The sequence below is a fragment of the Venturia canescens genome, chromosome 8 (genome assembly GCF_019457755.1).
Source record: "Venturia canescens isolate UGA chromosome 8, ASM1945775v1, whole genome shotgun sequence".
Classification (NCBI taxonomy): Eukaryota; Metazoa; Arthropoda; class Insecta; order Hymenoptera; family Ichneumonidae; genus Venturia; species Venturia canescens.
In genome coordinates this window covers 13290576-13303773 of record NC_057428.1, presented here as the reverse complement: position 1 = coordinate 13303773, position 13198 = coordinate 13290576, and the positions used below count along the sequence as shown (strand labels likewise).

Here is a 13198-nt window from a genome sequence, read left to right as displayed (position 1 = left end):
TCGGATGTAAGCGAGATTTCTTTATTGTCTTTCTCAGACGTTTTGTTTCTGTATAAACGTATATTCTACCTCGGGGAATCCACCCAGTTTCTTGGGCTCTTGAGTTTTACGAAATCCCCGTCTCGCGTTCGGTATAGAGCTTTCGCTCTCTCTTTATCGAGCATTTATTCTGCTGTGTCGCAAATGCGGGCGCATTTTATCATCTGCGTGGAGACACACATACGAACACGCGACGGGAGAGGTAAATTCCGTTTTGCCGTTGCCACGAATGCAAATATCTTAAGCGACATTAGCAAAGATGTTCGGTTCCTGTTGGCGAAAACTTTGCCTTACGAAACTCAACGACCCGGTGATTCGTAGCGTACGCGAAGAAGGACTCGGCTGAGGAGTATTCGCGAGATATGGATACAACGCTGTTTCACAGTGGTGCGATTCAATTAGTTCATTAAATTCAGCATTTCGTCATCGCGCGAATAACGATTATGCTGAAATCTCATTGTCGCAACGCCAGCGAACGAATAATTCTATTTGCACTGTTTCGAGAGAAAAGTGCATTGTGGATCGTCGAAGAGGCCGTTCCAAGCGAAGTAATAGAAAAAAGGAGCTTGATGTAAAAACCTTGAAAACAGTGTTAGCCGAAGAGCACAACTGCACTAGAAAATGTGAAACGAAATACGAACGAAAATGCTGAAAACGTTTTTCATTGAATGAAGAATTGTTCGCATTTCAACTCGAAGTTAATGTTTATACAATATATGGAAAACAGTCAAAGAAGAAAATAATTAAGCAGGCTGATCCAACGTGAGAAGAAACGGGCGAAGAAATTTTTTTTCTCTGAATAAACTCCAGCGAAATTAACGTTGCAATTGCTGCTTCAGCGTCCTCTTCATTTCGTTGTCCTTTATATGTTTGAAAAAAACTGAGTGTCGTCAAAGATTCTTTTGAAAAAAGTAGTAGAGACCAAATATCAAAGAGCTCGTTGACGAAACTTTTTATGAAAAAGTACTTCCGGAGGTACAGAGTTTCTCGCAAACATTACGAGGGATAAGAAACGATGAAGAAATTCTACGGGTACGACGGATGTGCCCACAGATAACTTTTAACGAACGGATTTGTCATCTCAACGGTTCAGCGAAATCTTGCGTCCTCTCTCTCTCTCTCTCTCTCTCTTCATCGTCCTCGGTGCTTCCATTTCACTCGATTCCGAGTCTTTCGTTTCTCGTAAAAAGCGTCGACTCTAACGCAGCTTCTAACTACGAAACTGTCTCGAATCGAGTGACTCGGCATCTTGTAGAATTTCGAGCAAACGGGACTATTTATATATATTTTTTCATGACTCGAAGTGGTTTTGTCGGGACGAATACGTCGATCCAAAAGTGAGAATGCCAAGCCTCGGATGGCTCTCAATAAAACCGTATTTCATGCGTCGGAGGAACGAATCGAATAAAATGTTTGTTCTGTACCGGTGCTTCAAAGGATGAATGTCCGATAAAATGCGAATTCCTATTCTAAATTTGGGCACACCACTAGGCCGAAAACACAAAGGAGTAGATTCGCGATAAAGAATATCTGCAGCTCCATACAATTTTCAATTACGCCGCAGAAGCGTTTTTCACCCTAGTTTTTAATATATCGATGGCGAACCTTCCGTTGGTTTTCCTCTGCTCTTTATCGACTGTCTTGTCCGAGGAACATCCGCTGGAAACTCTTATCTGACAAGCAATTACGTGGTTTGCCCTACTTCCAACTATTATTCTCTCCCACGAAACGAAAAAACGAATAAGTTGTGCCAAAGAATTTCATCGTAGCGAGTTTCAAGTGGCAAAACTGCGAGCGCGGAGAGACACCACTTGACTTTGTGCAAAAAAGAGATTGTACCAAGTTTGAACTCTCAGTGCGACGGCTAAGCGACAATCAAACATTTATTCTTTTCGTCGGATATTTGTCTGACAACCACGTGAAAGCGAGTACTCGAGACTTGAAAGTATTTGCTGCGTGTACGAGTGTCGGGTGAGTGTAATGGTAAAACGTCAACGGAGTAAACGCGTGCAAGAGAAAGAGTTGTATAAACGAGAATTTATTCTCTTGATTTGGCCAAAAATACGGAAAGAATGAATGCTGTTTTTTCTAGATTTAAAATCCGGGGATAGACGCGATACGAAATTGTACAATGAAACTGTACAAAATCAGATCAATTTTCATTATCGAATAACCCATTAAACCCCGTTGGACTTTCCTCTTTTCCGTTCCTCTCGTTTCAACGTGACGTTCAAAACTGCCTTATTAATGAACTTGACACTTTTACTTTATACTTCGCTCTAAATACCAATTCGACTGGGACGAATATAATTAGTATCGAGTTTTATAAATTTATGCCTCTATCCAAAATGCCGTTTCCGAAGGTTCAATTAGCTCAGGACTCGTGCGGTTAATCGCATCGAATGATTATCCGAGGCTGGTAAACAGCACGAGAATCAGAGGCAAATGAATGAATAATCATCGCAGCTTCGCGTTGGATCGGTACTGGACGAAGCAATTATCGAAAAAGGGAGGGAAGGAAGAGTGTACGAGGTTTGAAAAAAGGGTTGCAGTGCATTGAGATATGACGAATGGAGTTTCAATATTGCCGGATCTCATAAAGAAACTGAAAAGTGCGGGGTGCTTCGAGGGGGAACATTAGCGAGAAACTTCAAGATGCCATCGAACCTTCAAAAGGAGCAAATTAACCGTTCAGCTTAAGAGCGTCCTACCTACGGGGGTTCGTTAATTGCGATAATTATTCGGCGATGTTATTCCGCGGGAGAGGCTTTTCCACTGGATACAAACTCTCCTGAGAAAGTTCAGAGTGCACTCAACGTGAATCACTCTAACTCTCTGCTTCGCTTCTCTACCTGTCTCTCAGCGTATCTAAGATGGAAAGGCATAGCATAATAGGAACGTCACCTCGCGAAACGATTCGGAAACTACGTCGCCGGATTTTCGGAGGCTTTCAATTTTCACGGTTCGATAAAACCCAGATTTATCGGTTCTATATTGGACCGAAAAGAAAACAGGGGAGAAGAAAAAGTTGAGCTGAAGTTTCAACTCACCGTTATCACTCGTCGGTGGATCTGGTGCGGTGAACTTTTGATCTGGAAAAGTAAAAAATTTAATTACTCTTCAGAAGGATCCGATTCAATTATAGTTATGGAATAACATGAATGAAAATTGGCTCCCAAATTCGATATCGCAATTCAGTGCTTATTTTTACACGGATCGACATTTGTTGGCAAATGTGTAACGAAGCAGCATTCGAGCCGGGTCCAAAACGTCTGACTCGATAAAAAAAACCTGAAGATTATTAACGACGTATCAGAACTGACGTTCAAAAGTATTTCCATTGAATCCTTTGGCAATTCCCTACGAAAACAAGACAAAAGTTCCATCATCATTCTCCAAAGGAAACATGATTCGCTGGCCACCCACTCACTCTGAGATAGCCAAAGTCCAACGAAAGCGCAAACGCTCGTGGAAATGGGTAACGGATTAATTAATTATTCGGACAATGCATGCTCGTTGCGGTTATTTCCAGCCAATGTTCATTTGTTGAATATCTATAAATGGATCTAGAGGGTGTCCTGCCATAGGCTAAAAATGTCGGAAACACTTGAGCACTCTTTTTTTGACACACTCTTCTGACAGGGTATTAATGAATGAACCGCAGTTGGAGGGTACGTTTGATCCTTTTATTAAAGTGAATCGACCACGAAACAAGGAAAACAAGGAACTTTCAGCAGCTGAGCGAAGAGTCAGTTTTTCATCAATTACAAATAAACAGAGTTGATCTTTCTCGACTTTTTCACACTACTAGAAACTCCTATACTCGTCATTTGATTCGTACAAATGAAAAATTAATAACTCGTGGAAGAGAAATTTGATTGGAAGCTTTCGTTGGATCGATCGATTCAGAATCGCTTCCTGGATCAATTAATCGGTGTTTTCACGATACAAGATCTCGCCTAATGCTGGGACACCCAGTATACATCATTCGTTTACATACATATGAACATCAACTCTACTGCGTTACTCTTCGCTCGCGGTATAGCAATTCGAGTTGACTTCGAAAGAGAGAGAGAGAGAGAGAGAGAGAGAGAGGAGTGAGAATTTTCCCTTGCTAGCCCAGAGATATTTGCATATTCAACGTTAAACTGCAAATCGGTGGAAACTAACTTGGCCCTCTCTCAACGTCCGAGAATTGAGCTCACGTAACGTGTGGCGTTTATATGGCGTGGATCCACTCACACCCCGTTAGCCAATGGAGCTTTGCTACGCGAGAAGATGAACCGTCTCTCATTACATTGAAATATCTGTCTTTTCTTCACTCCTCGCACTATTCATGTATAACATTTGTGTGTTTACTGACTCATTACTGCTTAACTATTCATTTGGCTAATTGCTACTTACGCATTCCCAGCAGCGTCTTTTAATTAAATTTGTTGCACGTTACAGTTGTGTCAAAACATTGCGAATAAGTCTCAATTAAGGGGGGAGGGGGCCCTGCTTTGGATGGTCAAAAAAATCGATTGTTTTCGGGAATGTCTTTAGGATAGACGCAAATAACTCACCATAGCAAACTTTTTGGTATAGTTTCACGGATATTTAGATATTTGGAAATCGTAATTATTGTCTGCGACAAAAATTCAAAATTCTTTTTACATTTTTATATATTTTTCTTCCATAGGAACCTATAAAAAGCCGAAAAAATTGCGAAATTTTATATTCACAGCGCGTTGCAGTGACATCCTTCTTCTTTAAAAACGTGTTTTTTCAAGCTCGTTAAAAATATAGAATTTCGCAATTTTTTCGAGACCTTATAGTTCATATGGAAGGAAAATACATGAAAATGAAAAAAAAAATTGGAATTTTTGTTGCAGGCAATTACGCTCTCCACATTGTAAGCTGCTGAGAAACTTCGACAATCAGACTTGGTACATAAACCATGTACAAAATAGTATTTCTCACATTAAAAAAATGTTTTTGTACTCTTGAAATATCCTTGAAACGATAAACCGAAAAGTTATTTGCGTCTATCCTAAAGACATTTCCGAAAACAATTGATTTTTTTGACTTTCTGAAGCAAGACTTAATGCTTTTGTACTTTTGGTATTTCGGACTGCCCCCAGGAATGGGAAACATGATTTTACCTTCTCTCCTTGCTGTGTACAGATCTTTTAGATCTAATAATATCATTTAGGTTTCGTAATACTTTCAGCAACGCTCGACAACGTGCTTAAGCTATCCCTTTATCGCGTGAGTGAGCCAAAGAACGATTTCATCAATCCTCGGAAAAAAAATGATAATTACAAAAAACTAAGATTCAACAAAGCTTGAATTATTACGAATCGTATAAAACTCGGAGCTTTTTAATGGGCTTTTTTACTTCGGAGTTTTGATCCTCCTTCGACTCCCGTTAAAACGGTTCGCTTATATTTCCAACGAAAACGTTCCCTTCGAGCTCTTCCAATTTGTATCGTTTTCAGATAAGCGGATATAACGAGCTTTAGCCCACAATGCACTTTCACCGCGTACGCGTTACTCAACGTGTGCTTTCCTTCTTTTTATTCCTACTTTCTCTTTAAACGTTGAAACAAAAAACGGCTAAAAGAATACACCCTTTTACTGTACACGACGTAACAACGTAACTGATGCTTCAAAAGGAATTTTTTTTTCAATACTCGCGCATATATAAAAGGCCAAACGTTTTAAGGGTTTCGATTCAGCGCTCTCTATAAAATGGCGTTTTCCTTTGCCAGCTTCGTTTCAAATCATAGAAACGAAATAACAATGATCCGACAAAAAATTTCAGTTCTAGGGTCAATTCACCACGCCATAATTTTTCAAGTCCTCATAAGAAACCTCGCATCCCGGAGGCTGCGCTCTACAACCATGAAAATTATATTTTAAAAAGTCCCCAATAAATATAATTCACCGCGTCCCCTTTGTTCGAAAGTCACGACAACTTTTGCGATGAATTTCAGAATGGAATGAAGTTTATAATTCTTCGAAGCTGTACGCACATGACTATATGAATAAGGTAGCGTTATGTGTTCGTAAAAAGTATGTAAGGCTTGAGGGCACAACTTATTCGAAAGTGTGACAGGTATTGGCTGGTCGGGTCGTGAGATACACGGGGACCGAAAGCCAAGTGCAAGCCCGATTAAACTTTTCCGTTCGAATCAAATTTAACTTGGCCAAACAGTGGGGACCTTGTGAGGAAGCAAACGAAGAGGAGGAGAGGAGAGGGGGAGAGATTGCTGAGGTTTGGTGGCGGGGAAGCTTCAATTCCGACAAACTACTTTTGTTCCGTAGCTACTTGGCCGGCAAACCTCGTTAAATCATGAACGCGAAAACGCCCTTATACATGGATAGTTACGTGAGAAATAACCAACGACAATGCTATGGTCGTTGGCATTTCTCGGAGGTAAAATACTCGTTGATTGTGTTGAATTTGCGGACTGACTCTTGAAGGTAATAACGATGCATGCGATACACCGGAAGATACGAGATCTGCAACGAGATATCCGAGCCGACGCACACACAGAAGACATGTACACACAATAATATTGGGTAACAGCATTGGCTGGGAACGATATCGAGTTATAACACCGTTAAGTTGTAACGAAGTAAACGTAGCAGAAAATATCATTTCCGGAGACTGGTAAAACATTTCGTGCATTTCGTGTACTGGTCAAACGATTACAAGCTAATTTGAGGCAACTTCAAAGCATCATTAAGCAGAACGGAGACTAAAAATTTTATTTGTTTCGAAAAAAAGGCAATAAACTTCTGCTTGAAGTCAGGTAATTCCGGACGCAGGGTAAATACGGACACCGCGATATCTTCATATTCCGAAACCCCCACTTTTAGGCACTTGAACTCATGCGATGTTCAGTGTACTCACATTGTTCGCGAGGCGCGTAACGATTTATTTTTTCGCGTCAATACCGATCATAAAATTTCGTACATTTTAATCTAATTTTTGCCCACATTAAATTGATGAAACTATGGGATAAAGGGGTTCAATGTTATTTAAAAAATTAATTTAACGTCCTTATTCCATAAAAGAATCATTAACGCAGTTCAAACTTGGGTTCACCCTACGGTTTTTTAATGATTAATAAATTTGTGAAATTTTTCAGTTTGGGGGAATTCCGGGCGTTCTGCTCGTACCCCATATGGATTGATTTTTTTCAAATTTCAGTAACGTCGTAAATACATATGAAAGAAAATATGCACCAACGTATGATATTGAGTGCATAAATACGCAGCAGTGAGCGATGTGAAAACAAAAAAGTTATATTTGTTTTGAAAAATATGAAAATTCACCATCCGAATTATCCAAATTTTACGGAGTGTTGTTTTTTGCTAAATATCTAGCGATTTTTCCATCTATTTGTTAAAATTTACATTTGAAATCGTAAACAAGACATCAAGGAATGAAAGATCGAAAATTTATTTTGTAATTTCATATTTTGTAGTTGTCATAATTGTAATTGTCATAAATTTGTAGTTCAACGTGTGAACAAGCGAATAGATAAAAATAGGGAAAATTCTTTTCCGGATTGCGGGAGCTCTATTCCAACATTCCAAATAAAAAATAACTATAAAGCAAACTTCACAGATTTGTCAAATATCCCGAAGAATATCCACGAATACCGGGTTTCTATTTTTCATTGAATGTATCGCGAGCGCAGCTGGCGAGAGAGAGAGAGAAAGAGAGAGCATTGGAAATAAACATCGGGCTTGATGGGAAGCCTATGAAAGGTACAAATATCCGGCGGTCGGTGAGGTTTTTGCTTAAAAATATAATAGTAATCAACGGTAGGAGCATATTTTTGTCTTTCGTTTTTCTCATGAGCTAAAATAGAGAGACGAGAAAAATGGTGAGAATTCGGAAGAGAGGCAGACGGGAAGAAACGACAGGTAAAAATAAAAAGAATTGAAAAAAGGCTGCCAGCAGGCAGGGCGATGTCGCAGACGATGAGAATATCGTACCGCGGGCTCGAAAAACAAACCCACTCTAGCGCGCTTGTGTGTCCTTTTCTCATTAACGTTGGGGGTGTCACGTCGCAAGACCTTTAGCCGCGACCCGTTCGTTCTTCCTACTCTCATTTTTCTTTTTTTACTTCCTTTTATTTCTATTTTTTCTTTCACTTTCTTGTCAGTTTCTCTCCCTTCGTATACCCTGTTCCTATCCACTTCTTCATATTTTCCAACTCATTCCCATTCAACCCCTTCTTCTCTCGTTCTCCACTTGCCTCCCGCTCTCCCCCATCACGCCTCCGGCCCCTCAAACATCTATTTATATTTTCTTTTCATTAGCGAGTGCCCATCGCCTCTTCTGCTCCTCCTTCTTCCTCTTCACCCTCGTCCCAACCATTATTCACGTAAAACTTACGCGCCAAATTTACTGTCCGACTTATCAAGTACACTTTTGGATCAAACAGCGTTATACCATTGGATGATATTTTTAACTAGCATAATGTAAATTTCATGAGCTCTGAATAAATAAAAATTTGTAACAGCGTTGATAAATATGCGACGATTGCTGAGAAGAGAAAAATTTTACTCTATTTTTGCATGATTTTCGTCGCTTGAAATGAAGAAAAAATGAAAAGATTTCTCAATATGTTTCAAGCATTGGCCCCTCAATGATTCGATTGCTTTGATTTATACTCGAAGCATGCGAGCTTACCGTAAGTGAGTTTCGCAACAAGATTAAGTATGCATTCGTGTCGCGTCTGGTACGTGTAAGGTCGCGGTTCACTTGGACACCAAAGCACAGCTGGTCCGCAGGAACACTTTCCGCCGGCACTTTTCACCTTTTCCGGGTAGTTGGTCATGCCTTCGCCAATGAGGTTGCAGCCTGGCGAGGACATTTTTAAACCCTGGGGACAGTGTCTCCGCCATCGTCCAGGAATTTCTGTTGAAATAAGAGAAAACGGAATATAATATTGTAGAAAATCTAAGGTGTCCAGCAAATAGCTACGTCGAACGAAAGGGCGCAAGGGAACTTTGGTTTCGAAGCCTCAAACTCAAATGCCTTCGTTGCTCAGTGACCAATTCGACATCTCCACCGCAATATAACGGATCTCTCATTATCAGCAACCGTTGAGAGTCCTATCGATTTTTCTAAAAGCTATTGAAACGATGAATTCATAAATATCTTGGGGAATCAATCGAATCGATGAATTCTCCGAGTCAATTATCGACGCAGTAAACACGAGTACGTTCAGCACGAACGTATAAACGGTGGTGTATGTTTCGCGAACTCGTATCGCGCTCATCACAGACACGACCGCCAATAATTGATGGCTCGCCCTATATCCTGTGATTCTACCCCTATATACCGTACTTTGTTAACAAACACACAAATATATGTGGTATATCGTGTATAATAAGGCTTGGCGTGTACACGAGGGCATTGTTATGTTGTTATCCACGTCAATAAAGACAGAAGCCTGCAAATGGCATAATTACGCAGTGGATATTTACAAATCAGGCCGCGAGAGATAATTGTGCCCGTGAGCACAAAACTCATCTGGCAATAGCGCTTTATTTGACAACAAACAAATGCTTAACGTCACAAACAGGACTCAAATGGGCGTCAATTCTGAGGAGGAGACTGGGGAGAAAATATTACGAAATCGAAGTTTTACGCTTGATATCGAACGCGATAGCAGCTCTTTGGGAAGAGGATCCGGCTCTGCTCGAAGTTATAAAAATTAGTGAATGGGCCGGTATTCACTGCGATAAATTATGGAATATTTGTATCGAGGTGAATGTTGAATTACCTGGAAATTTAAGGAGGTTGGACTACAGAATAACGCATGTATGAGGTTTCATGGAAAGCTAATTAATTTCATGGAAACTTCCTACCGAAAAATGTTGGAGGTTCTAGTTTGAAACATTGTATCCGAGTAACAACAGAATTTGGATGTAATTTACAAATGCGTAGAACGGGAAGGGAACACTGGAAATTTGGTAAAAAAACGTGGCGGCTCGGGGTCGAGAAATTTCGTTCCAGTTTATTGCTGCACGATGGAAGGTCGAAGTTTGTTCATCATCGTACGATAAATGATAAAAACTTCGCAACGAAATGCCATTAAATGGTCAAAAATAGGACGAATTAATTGGAAAACGTCAAAAACATCGCAGCTTTTGTAACTCAGCTCGATCTCCGTTGGAACGATCGTATACAAATTTTCAAAAAAGAAAAAAATTTATAACAGCGCAGTGGGGAAAAAAAAAATGAAAATGCTTCGGGCAAACTGCAGCTTCGCAATTTCGATGCACAAAAATAAAGCTAACTTCGAATGTAACGACGTTCAGGATTATTCGTCAAAGTCAGGAGTACGAGAGAGTGTGCGAGTGTTTGTGTGTGGCGCGATCGAACATTGAGCAATTGGGCTTTTGGCTGTTCCCTGTAACTCATCGATCTCTGCAACATTGCTTCGAAACACATATGCCTTCGCGATCGAGCAGCACACGTATCAAGACCGGGAAACTCGCAAGGCCAGAAATCACATGCCACGACGTGGCAAGCTATCTAAACCGTGTCCCTTTTATAGTTGGAATTCGATCCATATTTTTCGTCTACAAAACCAAATGGAACTTTGTATCGATGCGCAATGAGCATATATTGCGGTTCGTGCATTTTTAACAATCTTTCACTATAAAAAAAGCATGAAAACGAGCATCCCCTTCTGTTACAAAAATATCCAGTACGCAATGAACCGCATCGTCAACAGACTCGTTGATCGAAAACATTGAAACGGTCCTGACGACGCGGATGTGAATAAAACTTTTTCTCTAATCCTTACATATTCGCAATGTGGCAAATAATAAATTAAACATGATTCACGAGGTTCAGCGACGGTTCGAGAGGTATTTCTGTATTTCCAGGTGGACATAAATTGATGGAAACATGGAAGAAATAGCTCGTGCACAAATCAAACGGTGGATGTCTCTATCCATCAAGTTCTAATTTCGTCTGTTGCTGATTGGGACGCGGAGTGTGTGATTGAAAAAAACGAATGAAATGGCGATGACTTTCCGGGTACGGGGGTAATTTTTTTCCATGCAGGAAACATTGGACGTGCGTTGTACAACACGAAAGCAGAGAGGGAGAGAGAGAGAGAGTTGAAAGAGACGGAGATGAGGTTGGATGTGGGTGGATGTGTAGCGAACGAAACGAGAACATGAAAAGGGAGAAAATAATCGGTCTGGATACACCATCCACGGCGAGTTCGGCTCGGTTTCAGGATCGGAGCGATCGGATAAGGTACGATCGGTAAATAGCGAACGATAGGAACACTTTCCTCTTGCCCCGACAATACTATTTGTATATTTTCCAGATTCGTCGACTTTTTTCTGTCTAAAAATGTATTCGTTTAACGAAAGTTTGAACGTATTAATTTTCTGGGGGAGAGACGATTAGTTAAGTGCGGAGGAAAAAGTTTCGGTGGGACGTGTGAGGAAAAACAGGCTCGTGGAACTTCGAAATAACGTTCCCTTACGTCGCATGATTTTCACACGGTCCCTTCGTCGTTTAAACGGGATATACGAATTAGAGAGAAAGTTGAAAAATTTGGAGGGGTGAATGAAAACAAGTGACGCGTTCAATTTTGGCTCGTGTTGATTTAAACCCGAGGCCAATTGAATATAAATAATAACGTTAAAAAAATGACGAAACTTGGCATACGGGGAGAGTGAAATTCTGGTTGGTTTTGTAGTGGCACACGGGGTCGAGAGTCGAATAATTTTTTTCCTCGCGTGTGTTCCACTCACCACTGAGGTTCAATTGTACGTCATAAAGCCGGCAAATAAAATTCAGGATCCTGCGTATGTACCACAATTTGCCGCCAATTTGTATCGACGCAACGTGATAGAGCGAGAGGAGAAAGGAAAAAGCTGCACAGAGACAGCGAGAGAAAAAAGGGAACGAGTGCTCCGTCACCCGCGCTGAAATTCGCGTACATCCTCTCACGAGTACCGTGATAAAAATGCAAATATGCAATTACGTTTCGTGTTTTCCCCATCTCCGCTCTCCTCTCTCGAGTCCTGCTTTGGCCGCACTGGCGAGAGCCTCGTTTTCCCGTTTCCACAACGTTTCTCGTACACTATTAGTCCGAATATAGAGGCAAAAAACTAGAGAACCGCATAGAGAGTGAGCTAGTCATGAAAAATAATTGACAAACTCCCGCCATCCCGACGGATCATGCTCGGTAAGTTAACTTCGCCACAAAAGGGACAACCTTTTGGTCCACATTCAGCGAACCCTCGCGGGTATACCCAAACCTTTTTTCCGGATTAGCAACCTTTTTTCAGGCCGAGTCTCTTCGTCCTGCGAAAAACTGTATCCGCACACTTTTTCACTTTATATTTCGCCTTTTCCGTGTAGTTATCCAGCGCCGTTTTATTACGAGAAAAATGAATGTTTATGGAACAATTCGTCGCTGCTCCTGCTGCCAGGAGTAATGGAAAGTTCTCAACTCCCAATTAAGGGCCAATTTCAGTCCACGAAAATCTTCCCCATTTTCGTATTCAATTGATATAAAAATGTTGCCATTGGCCCGGAACGGGTAGACGAAAAGGACCAAGAGCCCGGCAGTTTCGATGCGGATCATAAGCATCGTTCTTCGTATCAAACCGAGCCATTAATTCTCCTCGCACTAGAGAAAACTTTTCCGAAAATTCATGCCGAAATGAGTGTGAGGCTCTGGAGGAGCCGCGCACCCGAGAATTCCTCCGCATTTCCGACCCACCCCGTTGCATGTCCCGTTTACGAGCAGTGTGCGAGAGTGTTCAAAAGATTTGTTGGCTCGCGACGTTGAGGAAACGGATCCTGCTAGTGCTGATGTGCTTCTCTACGCAATAATCCCGTCCATTATTCTTTCCCTGCACATAAATCAATCGATACCTACAGACAATTTCACCGCAGATAGTTGAACGGGGTGAGCTCCGGACCAGAACCGAATTCCGGGTCGGAAGGTTTCATTCTAGTTTGTGTTGAAACCGCGCGCAGCAACGAGCTAATAACGAGTTGTTAATCAGTACGGAATGTCGGTAATTTTTGCGAAACAAAGTGCAAGTTTCTCGCTTTTTTAAATTAATTAATTTGTAGAAACTTTGATAAATAAATTCGTAAGGTTACATC

General features: G+C 41.0%; 1 protein-coding gene across 3 annotated transcripts in view; it reads right to left on the bottom strand.

The window, feature by feature from the left end:
* Positions 1-13198, bottom strand: part of LOC122414470 (kielin/chordin-like protein) — a 207435-nt gene that overhangs the window by 157168 nt on the left and 37069 nt on the right. For all 3 annotated transcript variants that reach the window (XM_043425765.1, XM_043425763.1, XM_043425764.1), the window contains exons 3-4: positions 8735-8962; positions 3090-3131 (exon numbers count right to left, since the gene is read on the bottom strand). In XM_043425765.1, coding sequence (XP_043281700.1) covers positions 3090-3131; positions 8735-8918 — 226 coding nt within the window. In that variant the 5' untranslated portion in view covers positions 8919-8962. The remainder of the gene's footprint in view (positions 1-3089; positions 3132-8734; positions 8963-13198) is intronic.